The sequence below is a fragment of the Convolutriloba macropyga genome, chromosome 11, assembly GCF_964194025.1.
Source record: "Convolutriloba macropyga chromosome 11, txConMacr16.3, whole genome shotgun sequence".
Taxonomy (NCBI): domain Eukaryota; kingdom Metazoa; phylum Xenacoelomorpha; order Acoela; family Convolutidae; genus Convolutriloba; species Convolutriloba macropyga.
In genome coordinates this window covers 4,721,576-4,744,756 of record NC_134478.1, presented here as the reverse complement: position 1 = coordinate 4,744,756, position 23,181 = coordinate 4,721,576, and the positions used below count along the sequence as shown (strand labels likewise).

Genomic DNA, 23,181 nt, shown 5'->3' with positions numbered 1-23,181 from the left:
CTCCAATTTGCCTGAAGCAACATTGCTGAATACTGTTTAGAATACTCAATGAATACTCAGTATATTTCCTGTATTCGATGTACAGTTTGATAGTGTTCAATATCCTAATTGTTATTGCAGAATGCACTTTTTGTCTGTTAAAGTTTAATTTTGTAAAATATATTCCTGGAAGTGAAATTTATCAAAAATTTTTTCTTTGGGTCGATGAAAGAAAACTCATATCAATCAGCATCCCTCCTTAAACGCTCTCCATGTGTTTCTGTGAGTTCAAGAAAACGTTAGAAAATCACGCAAAGGCTTGAATGAACTGGGTTTACTACATAAGCACTAGCAAGAACAAGTGTTTTCCCTATAAATCGTGCATTTTTCTTTCTTATTTTCTTAACTTTGGAATCATTGGTAACATCCTTTCTCACCCAGTATGAAGCGATTCCCTAGCTCGTTACTCCTCTCCAAATTTTTATCAAAACACCAAGACTTCGGACTCAAGTACCTGCAAGTTCGACGCGAACGTTCCTATGAGCTTGGCAACACATTGCAAGTCCTTGAGTGCTTCTTCCAGCCACTTGGGATTCGTCGTGTGGGTTTGTGCACTGAGAATCTACGATACACTTGCCCACTTTGTTTGTTAAAACTAGTTAAAACTAGGTGGTTTCAGGCAACTGTAATTGTCTCCTTACGATGATACGAATATGAAGCAATATTTTCAAGCTACCTCATTTTTTCGTGGCCACCAGTGATGGCTTTTATAAAAACTTTGCTTCAAATCTTTATGGTTCTAAATTCATGACTATGATTCCTTAGGTTAATGCAAGTATGAAGAAAAAAGGCAAAAGGGCAAGTGTCATTGATAATCAATTGTAAGGTTCATTTCGGTAATTTAATATCGTTTTCATTCGTTTTTGTTTTTTGGTCCTGAAGTTAAATTTTGTAGTTTAAAAATATTAGCCAGTGCTCAAACCCACGATATCCACGCCAAAACCATGTTGGGGCTTAGAATTTCCATGAAACACACAAGGGTTTCCAGGATTTTGGCAGCTAATTGCGTTTCTTCAAGACAAATGTTTTACAATGTCTAAACTCGTCTCTAAAACAAATCAAAACTGTAAAATGGTTTTTGGTTTCCCAGTATTAATGCCAAAACGTTGCAAAAACAATTTATTTAAATATTTTTTTTCTTTGATATTAGTTTCCAACTCGTTGTATTAACTTGCTTGAGAATAGCAGCCGCATTAGTTCGGCCTTCTTCTCGTTTGAATAGAAAATCTGCATGGGTTGTTTTCAAACGAGCAATAAGAAACATGACGTTTGTGACCCATTTTTTCTTGCCCAACGATGCAGTTATGAAGCAAAATTTTCATGCTACGCCACCTCTCTGCGGCCACGACATCGTGGAGAACTCTGGAGAATTCGTGACCAGTATAAAAATTGTGCGTCAAATTCACATGGTTTTTTCTAACAACTAGAAATTTCCTGGTTGCTGTCAGTTTAAGCAAAGAAAGAGATTACAGATATCATTGACAGTTAATTGAAAGCCTTGTCTCTAATACTTTTTTAAATTGTTGTTAATTTGTTAATTGACCCTGTTCTCTGAATTTTTTCTCGCCAACAGTTGATATGCAAACAATATTATCAAGTGATCACAAAATTTTTCCAAACAAATTAGTCAGTTATATGACAAGCAAAGCTTTTATAAAGCTCTTTTTTCTGTAGCAAGTTGTTTTTTTTCTAACAATAAATGCTGATTTTTACTATTGGTTCAGTTTTTCTTATGACTTTTGAAAACAATTTTTGGGTTTCTTTGAAAAGCCATTTCTCCTTATGTACCACCAGATTTAACAACAGACGGGGAATTGCACGAACTATTGTATTGAAGATTTTAGCTAGTTACCTATTTCGGCTCTGATGACCAAAAACAATTGGTTTTCTTTAATAATTTAATTTGATTGATGTTAATTTCACAGCCCCCGACACGTTGTTTCCTAAAAAGAATCTTATGGTCGGTAAATTTGTTTCTTTTTTTCAGGGGATGATAATAATCAATTAATAAAATAAGAAAAAATTTCTTTGTTAAAAACATTTTAAATTACAGAGAAATAAAAATCTTGCTAACCAGGTTCTCATCGAACCTCGAGCTAACAATAACAAAAAATATATAAGGTTATTTTTTTTCATCGTCCTTTCAAATTGAACAATAGATATTATCAAACCTAAATGTTTTTGTCTTTTCCAATTGATATCAAGAAATTATCATTTAGACATAGATGAACGAAAGCCCTGTTTGTAAATACTTCCATAAAAAGCCTTCGCATTACTAATGGCGGGTTAAGAAAAAAAATTAAAAAACAGAAATTTATAGCTCTTGCAAAAAATGAGAAAAAATTTAATTTTTTTTAAAAGCATGTCATTACTGCTTCGTTTTGGGGAACGAATGTTGTATTCAGCAGCTGGGTCTTTTGCAGAGTCTTATATGGGTTTTCAGCTATGAAAATCTCAGCCAATCAGGCCATGCCATCCGACTGTCCAGACTCTATAGTGTCCTCTGATCAGGCTATCCAGATTCCGATCAGGTTCTGAATACTCTATCCAGACTTCAGGTAACCACAACGTCCAGACTCTGGACTGGGCCCTGATCGGACTATATCCAGACCCGAGATCAGCTTCCCGACTCTGTCGCTGTGTAGTATGACGCCTGTGCACGACTCGAGTCGGTCTGGTCAGTTTTGGTCAATGGTGACAAATTGTAACTTCAGCTCCGTTTCTTGAAAAAAAAACAGCTAGATAAGAACTGACCAAACTTCATTGGCATCGTATACATGGTTTAAACTAAAATGCGGCACCAATTTAGCATGAAAACATGCGACAAAGAAAACTTATCAACATTTATTTAAAAACATCCGAAGCAGAAAGTTATTGACCATAGTTTACAGTAGTTCAACTGATGGTTTGTGTATTGAATTTAAACCAAAACAACAAAACAGAGATTCAAGGCCGAAATTTAATTTTAGCTCTGTTTAATCAATACTTTTAGAATGAACCATTCTAATGCAAAATATTGCTGCCGTGATTTATCGTAATTTTTCATTATTGCTCTATATAGTTTTTGAGTTAAATATAATATTTCTGATAAACTAAACCGTCTTTAAGCCCACTGGTGACCGTTAAATTTTCACCACTACGACTGTTGCGCTAAAATGAATGTCAATCACGACACTCCCAGTAGGAAAAAAGAGAAGAAATCGGTTATATTTTGGGATTCAGAGGATGGTCAAAACGGGAAGGATTCCCTGGTTTACGCAATCGATGACACCCCACCATGGTATCTCTCAATTCTGCTTGGACTGCAACATTATCTCACAATGACAGCTGGAACCATATCCATACCATATCTTCTCTCGAGTGGTCTTTGTATCACGAATAATACTCTGGTTCTGTCTCAATTGATCAGCTCCATCCTCTTCTGCTCTGGCATCATAACTCTGGTCCAGACCACTGTTGGGGTCCGGTTGCCCATTGTTCAAGGGGGGACATTCTCTTTCCTCGCACCCACTATTGCTATTTTAGCCCTACACGGACCCTGGTTAGTTGTTAACCAATAATTATTGTACTATGAGGACAGCTTACATTTATTATACAGTTCCTGATAGTCTGATCGTTATATATTTGTTCCGACCTCACTTGTGGGGGGAGGAGCTATATACTCAAATGGGTTTTTTTGTTCAGACAATTTTCGCCGATCGATATATTCACCGTAGAGATATGTGAGTGGTATCATTAAAAAGCTCGTTCAGCGTAAAATTCAAAAATAAAAAGAATTTTTTAATTTTGTTTTTTTTTCGAGGAGTTGTCGAGGATTGAAGTTTTGTGTGAACACGTGATATTTGACATGATTTTGATCACTTTTAGTGTAACTTTTCTTCATCTCAAGACGTTTTTTTTTGTAAAGATACTGATTCAAATTACATTTCTAAGAGTTCTTAAGAGACGAAGGGCGATAACAAAAACTAGTTCTGGTCTCATAGGGAAGTTTACTATCAAAAAAATTAGAATCCTATTTGAGAGCTCTTTTTTTAGAAAACTTTTCTTATTTTTTTGTTTTCTTAAGTCACCTAGAGACTAGTCACTTTTCATACCGATGTTTCGTTAATGACAAATTTGATTTACAGTCTAATGAAGCCCAATGAACAAAAATTCGTTTTCAAGGAATCGCTCGTGTTTTTTTTTGGCTTGGACTCTCGAGTTTTTGTAATTTTAAATGAAATTTTGATTTTCTGTTTCAGGTTTTACTAAATCTTTGAAGTCATATGGCATAGACCCGTTGACTAAAAGTGTATTAGGTTACATCATGAGCATTAAGTGAACGTATCTAGAGCTTTGAGTGGACAGCTAATTGCTCTTAAGACTTTAAAAAGTTTTTCGAGAAAACTTTTAAATATTAAATGATCATAAACTTATTTTCGTGAATTGTAATTCAGTCTCTGTAATAACAGGACCCCCTTTTGTCTACTGCAACAAAAATTAGTCTGGTTAGCGGTTTTAAGTTCTTACTATTTGTTATAGCACTTCAATTCCACAAGATTTCAAAATAAAAATTTCTTCAAAATTTTTTGGATATTTTCTTATTATTGATCCCTCTTGAAAACTTGTTATTTTATCCTGATATTGATATCTCCCATCGGCTTAGAGAAGACGTTCAATGGATCATGGATACAGATTTCAGAGAAAAGATTATGAATTAAAGGGCTTCGACACTTTCTTCGAGCACTTTTCCAGTGAATTTTTGGTTTTAACCTGTATTTGCTGTTGTTTCCATAGTCATAAGAGATATTGCGGTGTTTAGTGATTACCTATGCATGCACAATTTTGTTGCCCTCCAACCGAGGGACAACTCAGCGTTTTTATTGACTTCCGTTGATTGCTATTGAATTTAATGCCTGTAAATACTTTAGAAATGATTTTTCGACAATTTTTTTCTAACTTTAAACGATCTTAACCGTTATTTAGTGAACTGCAAGTAAATCTCAACAAGGACCAGAATCTTTTTTCTAATTCAATCAAAATTAATCTAGTTAGCGTTTTATGTTCTAACTGTTGGTGTTATGACTTCGATGAACGAGTTTTCATATTCTTTTAAAAAAATTTTTGGATATGTTTTGTAGTAATTTTTGTTTCTTTTGGAATCTCAACACGCAATGGTAATATTTATTGTTGCTTTGGCTTAGAAAGACGTTCAATGGATCATACGTACAGTTGTTAAAGAAAAACTAATGGTTTAAATGGCTTCGACACATTCCTTTTGCGATTTTCTACATTTTATGGATTTTGCCTCTGTTTGTTGTTGTTTTCATTGTCAATGACTTTTTGTAATGTCTTACTGATGAGTTTTGAATAACAAACATCGTAGGCGTCTCATCGAGGCATAACGTAGTGTATTCATTAGTTTCCGTTGAAATTTATTGAATTTAATGGCGTTGATTCTACGAGTTTTCTCAAAAAATTTTGTTTATTTAATGTATTTGTTCATGTTTGTTGATTCATTGTTGTCAAAATGTTAAGAAGAAGAAGAATCCTATCGCTATTAGAAATTAATTGAAAGAAGAAAAGTTTTTACTGAAAAGTTTTTTAATTTGCTCTGACACTTTTCTCGCTCAATTTTTTTTGAATTTGCTGTGTTAGGCTTATTGTAAGGTAGTCGTAAAGGTGGCAATAGGTATGTTGTTTTATTCTTTTGGTAGCCATAAAATACTGAACCGTCTAGTAAGCTTGTATCTAAGGATTGATTGAATAATGTTACCCGAATTAGTCAGTTTATAGCGAATAGTCTTAAAATTTATAATATTGTCCATTTTTAGGTGTTGGCGCCACTTCAAATGAGCTACAAAAGCCATCAGACAGCAAGAAATAACTTTTGAAACTGAAAAAACTTGATATTTGTCAAAACTCAAAAAAGGTCAAAATTGAAAAATTTGGGACCGAAAATCTGTCCACCCCCCGATTTTGGGAAGGTAAAACCCGAGCAACCCGAAGTTATGGCAGACGGTTAGGGGGTTAGGGTTACCTCTAAGCTACTCATGGACCCAACGAACGTTATTGCATCAGACCCACACGTGTGTATATTAGCACTTATATGTTGCAAAATTGGCATTTTTCGATATTTTGTTATTTATTGTTAAATTTCTTAAGTTGTTGATATTATGATACTTTAGATGATCATTGAAGGTGAAATACCGTACATTCGAGCATTTAGCATTTAGAGTCACGTAATAATTATCCGTGCTTATGTCAACAAAAGTAAATATTGCAGTAATTTGACATATACTATGTAAACAATGACCTAAATCATTTTCTTGATTAACCAATCAGATATAAGTATCGATGATGTTATAACTATAAAATACTTGATTATTTACTTTAACCCAATTGTTTGATTTGTGAAACTTCAGCACAAGATTGAACATAGATTATCACTATCATTTTTTTTTAACTTCAATCAACAAAAGTAAAGTTACAGTCCTTTAATACGTCCGAGCGACTAATTGTTTCTGCGAGATCGCTAGTCAATCGAACCCAGTGAAGAACCAGGCCGGCGTAAAACTCAAGATCCAGGCTGTGATATATCGGTTCCGCTGAGATTCTTGAGCAGCCGCAACATTTGGTCGCCGACCCGGACAACAACAACAGCAGTTACACGAACAGCAACGAATCTTCGATTCAACCTGGTGGACCAAAACACAACCAGCAACGATGGCCAGCAAAATTCCCAACAGACACTGGAAGACAGCTGATTGGAAGGCAAGTGGTCAACCCAAGACGTTAGAGAAAGAGCGACAAGTCCTTCTCCAGACACCTCAACGAGCTAGAAGGCTACCTGACACAAAACAAAACAATGGCGGCCGAAGGTGCTTATCGATGTTTCTTCGAGACGTAGGACAATTTTGAAGACAACCGACAACAGCAGAGGTTACTATCAAAACCAAAGTATTTTGAAAGCTTTGACAATGACATCAAGCGTATGTTAGAAGAAAAGAGTATAGTTTTGCGATGGGTAGTTGACAAAGTACCAGATCTCCGAGACATTGAAGATTGTCGCGCAGTAGTCGTCGACTACCGGAAAGACACATTGCTATGGTACAAATTATTGGCAGATTATGTTCCAATCGGGGACGAATTTTCAGAACTCGAAAAGAAATTGAAAGCAGAAAATTTACGCGAATCCGAAAAACAGATACTGTGTGATCAGGCGGAACGATTATTAGAAAAGCTAGATGAAATTTTCGCAGAATCTCTTCGAATATTGAAGACAGAAGCTTGTCCCCAGTTATTTGCGGGTTTCAGTAATGCTAGGAGTCACTATCAAGACCTGATCAAACAGTACAGGCTCAGCAAGCATTGTGGAAACCAAACATCGTTAGTGTCAACTACAGCGACTGGTGACAAAGACCCAAACGACCCAAACTGTAATTGATACAGGTAATGGAGCCATAGAAAACGCAGAGGGGAACGCCGAGGTCTCTTCCAAGCATTCTGCTACACATGGAAGCAGAAAACAACCCAGTATCGCCAACTAGCGATCATCAAAAAGGCGACAAATCGAAGAAATGGAGCGCAAAAACCTAAGAGCAAAGAAAGAAACGGAGCAACGATTGCGAGAGCGCCAGTTGGTGTTAGAGCAGGAGCGTGAAGAAATAGAACTTGGTCGCCAGCAAGAAGAGTTACGTTTACAACAGCAACAACAACAACAGCGGCGAGAACAAGACTTACAACAACAACAACTAGAACAAGAGTTACGTCTAAAGATGCAACAACAAGAAGTTGAACTGCGTCTTCGACAGCATGAACGACAGAAAGAAAGCAGAGGAAGAAGAAGAAGAAAGACGTATGAAACTTGAGCTGACCAAAGGAAGCTCAAGAGCATCTGGATCAGTGGCAGATGAGATAGGAAGTGTTGGATCAAAACGAAATCACGAAAGAACATTAGGATGGGCAGAATCAGTGGCTCCACAGTTTGTCCATAGGCGGCCACTATCTCCAAACGTTGTTATCGACCCTGCAGCGATTGTCACCAAGGACAGAGCTGACAAACGTTTCAGCATCTGCCCGAAAACTACCCCACTGTTCCAACCGGGTGAAAGACTTTTCTCAACTCAACTGACAGAGCCGAGCATTCTCAAGAAAACATAAATCCGTAAATAAATTACAGTAACGGACACACCAGCACCGCCGTTGACAAGGACGACGTTTCAGCAGGACGGAACGTCAGCAGTTCAAGACAGAAACAGGAGTCAGAGTCCCATTAACAACCTTCCAAACAAGTCTGCCGACCGCAGAAACAGGAACACAATGAATCACACCACTCCCCAAGTCATCTATCAACCAGTACCAAGCAGTGGTGCTAGTGGCTTGCCAAAACTAAAACTGACTGAGTTTTCAGGAGATCCTCTGGAGTGGCCAGAGTGGTCAGGTCTCTTTGATGTTGTTGTTCATCAAAAGCCAGTCAGCGATACAGAAAAGATGCCATACCTCAAGACCAGTCTCACGGGTCAAGCAAAAGCAGCAATATCGGGAACGGGATTCAGCTCGCAACCATACTATCATGCTTGGGATATACTCTGTGAGAAGTATGGCAGATCAAATGTCATAGTCAACGCTCAATTCAAAAAATACATACTCAAACCTCCAATTCGACACGAAAATTCTACGAGCGTCGTCAGATTTGCAAATGTGCTTACAAATGTAGTGAACACCTTGACTCAAATTGGATACACATCAGACCTAGAAGCAGAAGCAGGGCTAAGTTCAACAACGAGAAAACTTTCTCCTCAACTCAGAGAACAGTGGTTGCAGTATATGCAAGATCGTTGACTACTGAGAGGCAACCTGATTGTTTTCAAAGAGTGGCTTGCCTCCAAAGCTGTAATTCATGAGAACTTGTTAGCATAGAACTCGTCGTTTGACAGAAACAAATTTCAAAACCGTGATAAACCGAAGACGAAAGACGAGTACCTTTGCTTCAAACGCTGAAGAGTCAAGGAAACCCAAGAATTTTGAATGTCCCATCAAAGACGGACAACACCCCATTTAAAGATGTGAAAAATTCAAATCAATGAAAGTAAATGAATGACGAGAGCATGTCCAGAAGCTCCGGCTGTGTTTCAATTGTTTGAAACCAGGTCACATTTCGAAGGACTGCAGAAGCAGGACTTGCAGTGTACCCAGCTGTGGAAGGCGGCACAACAGGCTTTTGCACAGCGAAATACCGAAGAAGAAAACTACAAAGAATGCCTCAGATGCTACAACTGCAGTAGCAACTAACATCACCCAAGGAGGACTCCCAGTGGTACGAATCAAGCTGACAAACAGAGACTTAAGCCTAAATATACTAGCAATTTGTAATTCGGGATCCTCAATCTCATTTGTGGACAAATCAGTGGTGTCAAAACTCCAACTCCAAGGCCGAAAAGCATCTCTATCAGTAGCAGGGATCAATGGCTCACAAGATGTCAAGGCGGAAATAGTGCCGATAATTGTTTCAGCGCATGAGAAGTCTCGACAATTGACAACAGTGCAATTCTATGTGCACGAGAAACTGAAGTTGGGTGACCAGATTGTGGAGCTGCAAGAGTTGAAAGACCGCTACCCACATTTGAGGAATTTGCCAGATCAGAGCTACAATCTAAACGATGTTCAAGTGATTCTTGGACAAGATTGTTACGCCATTCATCACCCTTCTGAATTCAAGAAGTCAGAAGACAAAGCTGCACCATGGGCAGTGAAATCAAAGATTGGCTGGGCCTTAAGTGGTCCGCTACCAGCAAAGCAGGCAGCAACTCTTGCCACAACAGCAACATCGATTGCAGATGATAAACTAGCAAACCAGTTGAGTAAGAGGTGGGATATCAAGTCCTACGCTTCAAACTGCGATGTCACCGGAAATTCAAAGGAAGAGCAACGAGCAGTCAAGACGTTGGAGCAAACCACGCAATTCAACGGTGGAAGATATGAAGTAGGACTTCTGTGGCGAGAGGACGAAGTGAAGTTACCGAACAACTTCTACTCCGCAATGGGGCAGCTCAAGTCCCTAGAACAACGCCTGCAGAAAGACGAAACACTAAGGAAACGGTACCAAGAAACCATTGACACAGATGTCAACCAAAAATAGAAGTCTATGAGTACACACGACACGTTTTTGGGGCGAAAAACTCGCCGACTTGTGCAAATTACGCTTTGCATCAAGTGGCGAAAGATAATGCAGTCAACAACGAAAGTAATGTCAGAACAGTTGAGCGAAATTTTTACATGGACGACTTCCTGAAGTCAGTCAGAACCCCTCAAGAAGCAATTGAAATCTACTAGAAAGTCAGAGACATCCTCATCAAAGGTGGATTCAATTTGACGAAATGGATAACAAGTGACGATAAAGTCAAGTCACAGATCCCAGAGACAGACAGGTCAACGAAAGTTGTCAAAACGTTCGAAGCAGAACCACAATCATCTTCAATCCTAGGACTCAACTGGAATGTGGACACAGACAGTCTTATAGTCTGTCGTGTAACTGAGCAAGAAGTTCCAGAAAAAATAACTCAGAGAATTGTTCTACCCTTTGTCTCAGCAGTGTTCGACCCACTTGGGATATGTTCACCCCTCACCATACGAATGCGATTTCTTATCAAAGGCATTTGGAGAGCAATGGGACAAGCATGGGACAAAGATTTGTCAGCAGAACACTCAAAACTGTTCAGTGATTGGTGCTCTGAGTTGAGAGAAATAAGAACGATGTTAATAAATCAACTTTATTTTGAAAACGGATGCACAAACCTGAGACTTCACATCTTTACAGATGCATCAGAGGAAGCGATGTGTTTCGTGGCATATCTGCAAGACATAGCAACGTTGAAGCTCACCTATGTGGTGGGGAAATGCCGTGTGGCGCCCATCAGACATATGACAATACCGAAGTTAGAACTTCAAGCCGCAGTCTACGGAGATCGGCTCGGAAAGCAGATACTCAAGGAACATGATGTCAGAATTGACAAAATCTATCATTGGACCGACTCATCAACAGTGCTACAGTGGCTACAGGCAGCGCACAAGAAACAACAAGTGTTCGTTGCTAACAGAGCAGCGGAAATATTGGAAAACTCATCGATGGGTCAATGGAGACACGTCAAAGGTGTCAGAATCCCTGCTGACATCGGGACCCGAGGAATGTCCATCGAAGGCCTCAAGGAGTTCGTATGGCTAAACGGGCCGGCATGGCTCCGGGCAGATGAAGAAAATTGGCCAAAGCCATGGTGCCAAGTGAACGAACTCGAACCTGAGCAAGTTACGAGTACTGTAGCAACAGAAACACAGCTAGAACAACTATCTGACTGGAGACGATACAGTACCTTCAACTGAAATAGAAACTTTATTGCCTACTGCATGAGGTTCAAGAGAAAGCAGAAGGGTACCCTCAAAGCAGACGAAATTCATCAAGCAGAGCAAATACTGTTTCGATTTGTTCAAAACGAAAGCTTCCCGAATGTTTCGAAGTCTATAGCAAACAGCAAAGAAATCTCCAAAACATTACACATTGCCAAATTGTCACCCTTCATAGAGCGAGATGGAACAAATAGAGTGAAAGGCCGACTGAAGCATTCAAACCTTGATTACAAGGCAAAACATCCAATATTGTTAACAGCAAAACATCCAGTTGTACAACTTCTGTTGGAGACAACCTACATGAGGGCACAGAATACGTAAGAAACATGCTTCAACAAGAATACTGGATCATCGGGATGAGAAACGCATTAAGAAAAATCAAGTCAAGATGTATCAAATGCAGACACAGGAACGCCAATCCAATTCACCCACAGATGGCGGATCTACCCTGAGATCGACTTGATGAACATGTGTTCCCATTCACTCATACCTCAGTGAATTCACGTAGGAATTCACGCAAATTTCTACGACGTACCCTGAAGAGATGGTGCTGCCTCTTCACTTGCCTGACAACGAGAGCAGTATACATCGAAGTCGCACAGTCATTGGACACCGAGTCATGTCTAGCTGCAGTGACAAGATTCATGGCAAGACGTGGCTACCCAAGTACCATCATCAGTGACAACGGAACAATTTTTGTTGGAGCAGCCAATGAGCTGAAATCATTCATGAACGAGTGGGACAAACCAAAGATTGAGAGTGACTTAGCACAGAAAAAGATTGTTTGGAAATTCAATCCTCCCGGAGCTCCTCACTTTGGTAGAATCTGGGAAAGACTTGTTTCAAAGTTGCAAGAAGGTCATGATTGCAATCTTGGACAACCGAAGCCTCACCGTCGAGGTACTCAGCACAACAAAACAATGTGTCTTGTAGAGCAGACTCTCAACGCAAGACCCCTGACAGCAGTAAGCGACGACCCTGAAGATTTGACAGCAATCACACCTAATCATTTTTTGCTAGGACGAGAGAACGCGAGTGCACCATTCATGCCATCCAGTGAACGCTACCAGGACCTGAGAAAATCATTCAAAACGGCTCAAACATATGCCGACATGATCTAGAAAAGGAGGACTCGTGAATATCTTCCAATATGGAACCAGAGATCGAAGTGGTCAAAAGAACATGTGCAAAACCTTAAAGAAGGCGAGTTAGTTTGGCTAGTAGATGACTCTGTGAAACGCTGTGAGTACAAATTTGAACGAATCATTGAGATCTTCACTGGCAACGATGGAGTTGTGAGATCAGCGAGAGTCAAAATGGCACGTGGAGAGCTAAACCGGCCAGTCGTGAAGTTAACGCCAGTATTCTACGATGGTGTTTCCGAGATCGAAAACAGGGCAGGCGATGTTGGTGCCACTTCAAATGAGCTAAAAAAGCGATCAGACAGCAAGAAATAACTTTTGAAACTGAAAAAACTTAAAATTTGTCAAAACTGAAAAATGGTCAAAACTGAAAAATTTTACAAGTTGGGACCGAAAATCTGTCCACCCCCCCGATTTTGGGAAGGCAAAATCCGAGCAACCCGAGGTTATGGCAGACGGTTAGGGTTACCTCTAAGCTACTCATGGACCCAACAGAGGTTATTGCATCAGACCCACAAGTGTGTCTATTAGCACTTATATGGTGCAAAATTGGCATTTTTCGGTATTTTATTATTTATTGTTAAATTTCTTAAGTTGTTGATATTATGATACTTTAGATGATCATTAAAGATGAAATACCGTACATTCGAGGCATTTAGAGCCACGTAATAATCATCCGTGCTAAAGTAAACAAAAGTAAATATTGCAGTAATTTGACATTTACTATGTAAACAATGTCCTAAATCATTTTCTTGATTAACCAATCAGAAATAAGTACCGATGATGTTATAACTGATAAATACTTGTTTACTTTACTTCTTTACTTTAACTCAATTGTTTGATTAGTGAAACCGTATTGTATTTAGAACGATTAGAAACTGTTACCAAGAGCAGTTGGCTCTAAGACAGACTAAAATTTGATTCTTAACAATTTTAGTTATTTTTGCTAAGTTTTGCTAGATCTTAAGATCTTGCGAGTTCTAAGTTAGTTGAGCTTACTTAACGAGAAGTTAGCAACATTACTAACACTGGTTGAAGCCTTACAAACTTCAGCACGAGATTGAACATAGATTATCACTAAGGATTTTCTTAACTTCAATCAACAAAAATAAAGTTACAGTCCTTTAATACGTCCGAGCGACTAAATATTTCTGCGAGATCGTTATTCAATTGAACCCAGTGAAGAACGAGTCCGGCGTAAAACTCGAGAACTAGGCTGTGATATATCGGTTCCGCTGAGATTCTTGAGCAGCCGCAACATTAGGATTGCAAGGATTTTTCAACTTTTTTCAGATTTTGTGTTTGTTATCGTCAACTTGTAACTTTATCTCTTCATTGAAAAATCCCATACAATGCATTGTAATTTAAAACTTAAAGTATTTACTGATATTATAACTTAACTGATTGTTTGTTTGTTGGACATTATGAGTTTTCATAAAAAGTTAAGTGAGTGGTGTATTTGTGTTTTTTTTTCTCCTGCTTTATCACAATAGCCTAACAAGAGATCCCAAGGATTTTCAAATGCGGCTCAATTGAACCTATTTATTCAATCAATATAACTTTAGCTGAATTAGTATAAATAGAATAGAAATTGAAAAAAAAGTACTTAATTTTCAGATAATAGATAATGATTTTAATGGCTTCACTAATTTGTGTTTTCGCAATGTTTTTAATTTGTTATTCGTAAATTTTCGAGTTTTTTTTTGCATCTATAGTCCGTTCCTATGGCTTATTCTAACCGGTCCTATTGTTTTCACTATGACTTTTTAATAAATTTATCAAGAATCATTTCGTTAAAAGCTAATGATTTTTAAAGCTTGAAATTATTTGGTTTGAAGAAGGTTGATTGATTTTTGAATTTTGCGTTACATAGTCTCATTAAAAAAATCCCATCTGCTGTGTAGTTAGAAAAAAAATAAATTTGTGTAGTTAGGGTTTTGTCTGAAATTTTTATTTTTTGCTTTTTTGTTTTTTTTTCTCGCAGTGTTTTCAATACAGATCTTGTTGTATTGAGGCATGGCATTATTTAATTCGATTATTAGTTTGGTTGTGTAACAATTTTTGTACAAATCAAACAACTATTTTTGATTATCTCTGTCAAAAATGTAAGTCAAAAGACAGTTAAGTCAAAAATGTAGATGAGCGCGGGTCAGAAAATCATGTGCAAACGCACATTAACGAGCCTCCTTGTTGGTACTGGGAACTCATTTTAGAAGTTCTGACGGCAGTTTCTATTATTTTGAATTATTATTGTTTATGAATTAATTATTTCACTAAATTGAAGTGATAGTTCATGATCGGACATTTATCAATGCTGGGGTAATTCTGCGTACGAAATTAAACTAGCTTTAAATTCTGTTTCAAAAGTGATTATGAATGAGGTAAGGGTACTTTCCTCCCGAACTTATCCTTCATTGATGCCTCATTGACTCATGGAGTTTTTTCATCTGCATAGCAACGGATTGTAACTGAGCAGATTGATGCAAAATACAAATAATGTATTTCAGAGTGGTGGTACACTTGAACGCTTGAGGTACAAATAACGATTGAATCCGATGGCAGTAAACACATAGTGTATATGTTATTGAGCTATGAATATTTTTTTTAATATCTTTAAATATACTATCAGAAATCGAAGAACAACCATTTTAACATAACGAATCAAAAGTATTGGTCGTCGTAAATTCCAGGTATTTTAGAGATGAACATTGATTTAATCTGCCATTATATTTACGGTTGGTACTTGTCGATGTGTAAACTTTCAATCGGAACCCTTGGCTGTTATTTAGTTTTTTCCCAAAAGCAAAAACAGGATAGTATCAATGCTTCTAAGCAACTATAAAGGCTTTTAATTACCTGTGAAAGATATTTTAAAGAATATTAATTAGAAACTCAAGCCTATCTCCAAAAGCATATATCCTGTCATGTTAAAGCCCGAAAAAACTCCTGAAAGATCTGCTCGCACCAATTTGAGCAGATATTTGGCAAGCAGAAAATTATGAAGCTCAATAAAATTCTAATACACCCCTGTTTGATCGGAGCTGGCTTCAGACGCACCATAAAGGCTTAAAATAATTTCCAGCTCATGATAATCTGATCGGAGATAATTTCATTCAAGACCACCTGATCAGCAATTAATTCACTCTTCGACAACAACCTTGGTATACTGTTTTATAATGTTTTTGTTTTAGTGATGAGACGACAGATTGGAGAGACAGAATGGTAGAAGTCCAGGGTGCCATAATGGTGTCCTCTTGCTTCCAGATTGGACTGGGTCTCTTCGGGGGTATCGGGATTGTCCTCCGGTTCATTGGTCCTCTCACCATTGCGCCTGCAGTCACTCTGATCGGCTTGTCTCTCTTCCAATCCGCTTCTTATTACGCTGGTGCCAGCTGGCCTCTTACTGCCTTCGGCGTGTTCTGCGTCACCTTATTTTCACAGGTGCTTTACCCATATTCATAAGATAAACGTTTCCTATTTTTGATGTGAAATTCGAAAACGGGCCACAGGCCACAAAAGTTCTTTGATATTCCTCTACAATACAGAAAGAAAAAGTTTTGTTAAATGGAATTGGAAGCGATGAGTGCTCTTAAAAGAATCTAACTAGATAAGCATTTTTCGCGAGAATCTAACTAATTGTTAGGTAATAACTGATTTATCAAGAATCTAGGTAAATAAGCAAATTTGAGAGCGCTTTTTGTAGTAAAACAGACTGACAATCGCAATTTGCCAGATCAGTGTTTTTTGCAATAAATTCACCTCGGAATTGCATATAATGCAAGAATCTTGGAACATTGAGGTCATTAGCAACAATCTAGTGATATGAGTGTGTTTTGCCAGCATCTAACAAGATAAACGTTTTCTGTCAGAACGTAGAGCCTTGCGTTTTTACGACTCGAGGAGGAGTATTGTTAATCGACGGGTTTTAACAATTCCAAGAGGAGTTTTGATATTCAACAGGTTTTTCGACTTGAAGATGGGTATTGGTGTTCTAAACGTTTTTGCTACTCGAACTGGAGTACTGGCGTTCTACAGGTTTTATGAGCTGACGCAAGCTCATGATTTGTCCTTTGCCTGCCTAATTTTTGAACATTGACTTATGTTTTTCAACATATTAGCTCTTGAAATATAGTAATAAGGAACTGCTTGTAGTACTCCGGTTCGCAAACTCATTTTGAGAATTTTTCTTTTCACAACAGTCCCACTTCCCTATTAGAATTACTATAAGTAATAGATACCCACCATCCCACTAGTCCCCACCCACCTACCTAGCTACCCGGGTTGACCACCATACACCGATCTTAGATACCATATCAAAGTCATATATGGAGTGTATGTCTTCTTAGATACCATATCCAATTCCATGCAAAAGATTAAAAGTACTCTAAAACGAAGTGTTTTGACTTGCTATACAAAGCTCTAGAGGCATTATTGCATTTGGAAACAGCATTAGATTTTTTTCAATGGCTTCTCAGATACCATATCTAAGATCATACAGTTTCATGGCTCATATAAGACCATAAATTCAAAAAATTTCGAATCGGTTTTTCCCGTTGAAATTTGTTGGCCGCATTGATTTTACACAAAAGTTGAACATTGAAAATTAGTAAATTTTGCTTCCATTTTGTGAAAGTCGAAATGAGGAATACATTTTTTCAATAAAGAAAATAAATGATCTCCTTGGTACTTGTTTTTTCAGCTTTTGGTTTCCACAACAGACGCGTTGTTGAAGAACTTTTTTTCTAAAGAATCAAGATCTGCTTTTTTCGTTATGACACTTTATATGGTGTCTTAGATAACATATCAAAGACCATAAAGTTTTCTTAAAAACCAAATCCAAGATTGGGAATTTTCCTGAATTTTCCTGTGTTTTTGGCAATTTTCCTGAATCTTAGAAACCATATCAAAGTTCATATATGGTGTCTTAAATACCATGTCAAAGACCATAGTGATTTCTTAGAAACCATATCCAAGATCATACAATTTAACAATTGTGATAATGGATTGAAAAACCTTCACTTAGATGCAGTGTTTTTGGCAATTTTCCAGAATCTTAGAAACCATATCAAAGTTCATATATGGTGTCTTAAATACCATATCAAAGACCATAGTGATTTCTTTGAAACCATATCCAAGATCATACAATTTAACATTTGTGATAATGGATTGAAAAGCCTTCATTTAGTTGCAGTGTTTTTGGCAATTTTCCTGAATCTTAGAAACTATATCAAAATTCATATATGGTGTCTTAAATACCATATCAAAGACCATAGTGATTTCTTTGAAACCATATCCAAGATCATACAACTTACCATTTGCGGAAATGTAGTGAAAAGCATTCATTTGGTTGTAGTTTTAAACTTTTTGCTGATTCTTAGAAACTATATCCAAGATCATCTATGGTGTCTTAGATACCATATCCAAGACCATAAATGTTCCATTGGTGGGAAAAACATCGAAAACGTGCTGCTCTGCCTAAACTACCAATTTCATGTAAAATCTTGAAAATCATACCAAAGATCATTTATGGCTTCTTAGAAACCATAGCAAGATCATGCAAGAAATTTTGAAATTTTGCTTAGACTTGGATGGAACCATATATGGTCTTTGATATGGTATCTAAGAAGTGTCATCCCGGATACATATCCCCCCACACTCTATCCACCCCTCCCTTTCCCGGCTGACTATCTGCCCCCAACCCCCCCCCCCCCAAAAAAAAAAATCAAGTATATCTCTAAATAAGGAAATAATTAATCAAATGTTTAATACACCACTACTTTTTTGACGCACCAAGCTTTTAACCATTCTGTTCAAGAAGTTAAACCAATCTAAATTCACGTAAATTTATATTTGGTTGACCTCTTTGACCTGTATGGTTAATAGCTTGGTGTGTCAAAAAACGCAGTGTTTTAACTCTTTTTTGAGGTTTAACTCCAATACTCCTTTTTGGAGCTTTTTTGACATTGTTGACCAACATTTCTGGTCAGTTCAAAAAGGTCAGTCCATTGTCTAACAAGAGGTCAAGTACAGTTATCTCCAAAAAATGGTTACAAAAGGCTATTTCCCTAAATTTCCAGTCAAAAACGGTGATTTGCTATCATGGGGGCAAAATCTAAATCGCGGAATTGGAAAATTGAGATCTATTCTGTTCCCCCCAGTGTGATTTACGCCCCCAGTTACAAATTATTTGTTGTTATATAGCACGTTACTATGCAAGAAAATAGCACGTGCGCCTGGGGGGGCGTAAAAATATAAGCTCACTAAGCTGGTGGAGCCGAAATAGAATGGATCCGAAAATTGATATAACGAGTAAAGGAAAGTATTCTGCATAATTTTTTCGCACCCAATGACCCAATGAATGAATAAAAAATGTCGTTATACCAAATTTCTTATAACTATTTTGTCAACTTTCGTTATGAGAAAGCTTTCTTATCCAAAGATGATCGGGAGAAAGAAAATAAGCTACTTGACTATCGTTTCAAACTTGCTCAGAAACTGAACATTAACAGTTCAGAAATCAAAATTAGATCAGGAGCGTTGTTCGTCGAAAACCAGCTCGTAGACATAACTCTCTCAGTAGAAGAAACATGTCAGAAGATAGGTCATCAAACAACGTCACGCTCATGACTAGAACAAAAAGCAAGTACTGAAGATAGTTTTATTGAACTGCCTGTCAAATTTAACAATTGATCGCAGAATGAATCTCGATATTTTACTAAGGGAACATAACATTGACATAATTTGCTTAACTGAAACATGGCTTACAGATGCAGTAAGAAATTCAGAAATTTTCCTAAATCGGCAATATTTCGTGCAGTCCAGAAAAGATAGAAAAGTTGGAACTCACTGTGGTACTTTTATTGCTCAAAAAATAAATCTTTGTTTCAATCAAGCAGCACAAATTGAAACACACTTTGATTTTTTGTCATGTTCTGTTTATTTCCTGAACAACATTGTATTAATAATCATCGCCTTGTATAACCCTCCACAGCAAATATTGGGTTTCTGATACAGATTTACGAAATTCAATAAGTATAGTATTATTTAATTTGGAGTCGCTTTTCGACTCCAGTACTGAATATGTAAAAGTAATGAATATGAAAAAACTTTCATAAAAGAAATAGATGCTCTGAACCTTTGCTCAATCCTCAACTCCAGCTGTTGTCCCGACATCTTTTTATGTAATGGTATGGAGCATTGTAATCTAGTGGTTGAGGATAATTCCTTCTCAGATCAGAAATTGTTCATAGCAGAAATTTCTGTCAGACTCACAAGAAAAGAACAAAATCCTCTCTTCCAAAAACTCAACATGAACAAGGCAGATAGGCACTTATTCATCTCTCATTTTGAAATCCCCACTATGTCAAACAGATGTCCCAATAACTTGCTACATTGCTTTTATCAGAGTTTCTACAATGCTTGTGAAAAGTCAATAACTCGTATAACAAAACGCCGGCTTGACGCACCATCTTATATGTCTTCCCATAGTGTACACATAGAAAACAAGCTGAAGACGCTAAAGAAAACAAACAAAAGATCAGAGGAAATTAGAAATTTAGAGGTGGAGTTAAATTTATCCTTGCTTGAGGACAAACAAAATTTTCTTCAGTTTTTATCGAACATAATTCTGAAATTGTTGTGCCTGAAACAGCTCAACCAGAGATTTTTCTAGACGATATCACTTTCAACGCAAAAGATGTGTTAGACGAAATATCACAAATTAAATCTGGTGCTAACTCTGATGATCAAATAACACCATCACTCCTTAAAGCCTCAGCGCCTTACATTATAAATAGTATCTTGTATATATTTAGCTGCATTATTAGCGCTTGCCAATTTCTCAAAGTCTGGAAAAACATACACGTGTGTCCTCATCACAAAAATGGTAGCAAAACGGAAATTAAAAACTACAGACCAACCGCAATGCTCTGTTCAATTTCTATAGTTTTTGAAAGTATAGTTTACAAACAAATTAAGAAGACATTCGAAAGGAAGCTTTGTTCAAAAACTCGTTTTGGGTTTGCTGAAAAGTTTTTGAAATTTTTTGCTTCATATCTGGCTGATCGACACCAGAGAGTAAAAATTGCAAACAGTTACTCGATTTTCTCAAAAATCCCAATATTTGCTGTGTTTTTGTTCTCCGTGTACATAAATGACCTAATTGATCAACTTAATAATAAAACATTCCTTTATGCAGATAATAAGAAAAGAATAGAAGAGATTTCAGAACTTGAAGAACTTCAGTTTGATATAAATAGAGCTATTGAATGGTTTGGTTCAAACAAACTGAATTTTAATTTTGACAAATTCAGCATTCACGAGTTCTCATACAAAAATACATTTATTTAGTCTACAGAGTTATTTGCAAAAGTAATTGCCATCAAAAACGAAAAACAAATTAAAGTTCTCGGATTAATTTTTACGGCCAGCATGACTTGGAATTGTCACCTCGAAATGGCGGTAAAGAAAGGTTTTCAAAAACTGAATCATTTAAGAAGAGTTATACCCCGCACCACAAAAGAAACTATCAAATGCACGTTGGTGAAAACATATATTTTCTCTGCGGTCTTTTGTGCGTCAAATGTTTGGAACCCAGGACCACAGTATCTTCAACGCTTGGAAAGACTGCAGAGATCATGTTTAAAATGGATAACTTGCCGTTCTGTTCTGGGTGACAAAGAATACGTTGAGAGCCTAATTCGAAATCGCCTATTGCCAGTCAGTTATTTTCTAGTTCTTAACGACCTAATTCTGCTTAAAAAGATTTTAGTGGGCTTAACTTCTAAGAATGCGTCAGACCACTGGTCAATAACTTTTGGTTGTCCACATACCAGATCAAGTGAAAAGTTTTTATTGAAGCGAGAAAAACATTTCGGAAACGTTCTGAAGATAATTTCTTTAATAGAGTAGCCCGATTCAATAATTCTTTGTCTCAACTTAACAGTTTTGCTAACTATTCACCATATAAAAAACCATGTCAGTTTCGAAGAGAAGTGAAGAACTTTTTGGAAGGGGAGGTATTGAAAAGATTCAAATGTAAAAGTTACCCTTCAAGATGGAAAGTTTTCGAGAAATTTTAATAATTGAAACTTGATTTCTCCCCTAATCTGGGGACTACCAAGCTGGTTGTAACCATGTTTCGTTGAATTCAATATTATTATTATTATTATTATTATTATTATTATTATTATTTTTATTATTATTATTATTATTATTATTATTATTATTATTATTATTATTATTATTATTATTAGTATTATTATTATTATTATTATTATTATTATTATTATTATTATTATTGTGGTGAGACACCTACTCACACTGCAACCAAGACCTACAAGTATTAATATGAACTCGTACAAAAGACTATTTATGTTACTATATTATAAATGTTCGTAGTTGTAAATATGTTGCACGCTTTGTTAGTTCATTTACTGGTTGTACCAGTCATCATTCGTATGTTCCAAACGGAGCGCAAGTGAGAAGCGCACATGGTGTCAAGAGAGATCTTAAACAAGTAAAGAGAGAGTTAATTCTTATCACGCTAGCCTTTTACAGCCTCAAGCCTAGCAATTCAACAATCTACACAACGAGACTTTGTGCACACAACATGGCGCAGTCAGCAGCTGCTGTAACAATAGCACGATCCCCAGTGGGTATCCCATTCTTCTGGGAAACCGGAGTCGAACCCCCAGTGGAATGGCCCATATGGGCAGCTACACTAAAATTGGCAATAATGGCCAAAAACTCTATAAACGTGGATTCACTACTAAAACACAAACCAGACACAAAAGACTTGACTTATCCTATAGAACCGACATATGAACCCCCAACTGAAAACGAAACACAGGCACAACACAGAGAGAGAGACCTACGAAACCACAAGCGAAAGGTGGACTGGGACAACGATTGCAAACAGATCGCATTCAGAGGCCCAACAGTCGATGGAATACCGTGGGACGAAGCGGACCTGAAAGTGCGCAGCCTAATATACTTAAGTTTAGGAACAGAAGCCCAACGAATGTATCAACAACGATTCCCCCACTCAAACATCGAACGAATAACAGTATTCGAATTGGCACATGAACTCTCCCTCTCTTTCACACAACCCCGCAACATAACCTACGATTGTTTCCTCCTTTTTACTTGCAAACAAAAACCCAACGAAAAACTCGAAAGCTTTCATTGTCGCCTAAAAGCCCTAGGCGCAAAGTGCAGCCTAGGATCTGCTGAAGAGGACCTCATCAAAGACATCTTTATAGCTTTTATGACCAACCCCGACATTCAGAGAGAACTCCTCATGGAAACCCGAACAGCGCAGCAAGTCCTTCAATTCGCACTCAACCGCGAAAGAGGCCAAAAAAATCAAGAAGCAATAAACTCCCAACTCAGTCGATACTCCCCATATGCATCGGAAGAAATATCCAACATTACATTTACCCCAAGGAACAACTCAGTCACACCCAGACCACGACCACCCACACGGAACCCCCAGACTCAAGGACCCGCAATCAACCCAAATCCCTGCCGACGCTGCGGAAAACAGTTCTGAATCGAGCACTTGCAAGTGTGCCCAGCAAAAAGAGTCCAGTGCAACCTATGCAAAAAAATAGGACAC

At 37.4% G+C, this 23,181-nt stretch overlaps 1 protein-coding gene across 1 annotated transcript in view; it reads left to right on the top strand.

Moving 5' to 3' along the window:
- Nucleotides 1–3,194: 3,194 nt before the first annotated feature.
- LOC142349722 (solute carrier family 23 member 1-like) overlaps nucleotides 3,195–23,181 on the top strand; it is a 42,503-nt gene continuing 22,516 nt past the window's right edge. Inside the window, exons 1-2 of the mRNA XM_075401455.1 lie at nucleotides 3,195–3,580; nucleotides 15,755–16,004. Of these exons, the coding sequence (XP_075257570.1) occupies nucleotides 3,195–3,580; nucleotides 15,755–16,004 (636 nt within the window). The remainder of the gene's footprint in view (nucleotides 3,581–15,754; nucleotides 16,005–23,181) is intronic.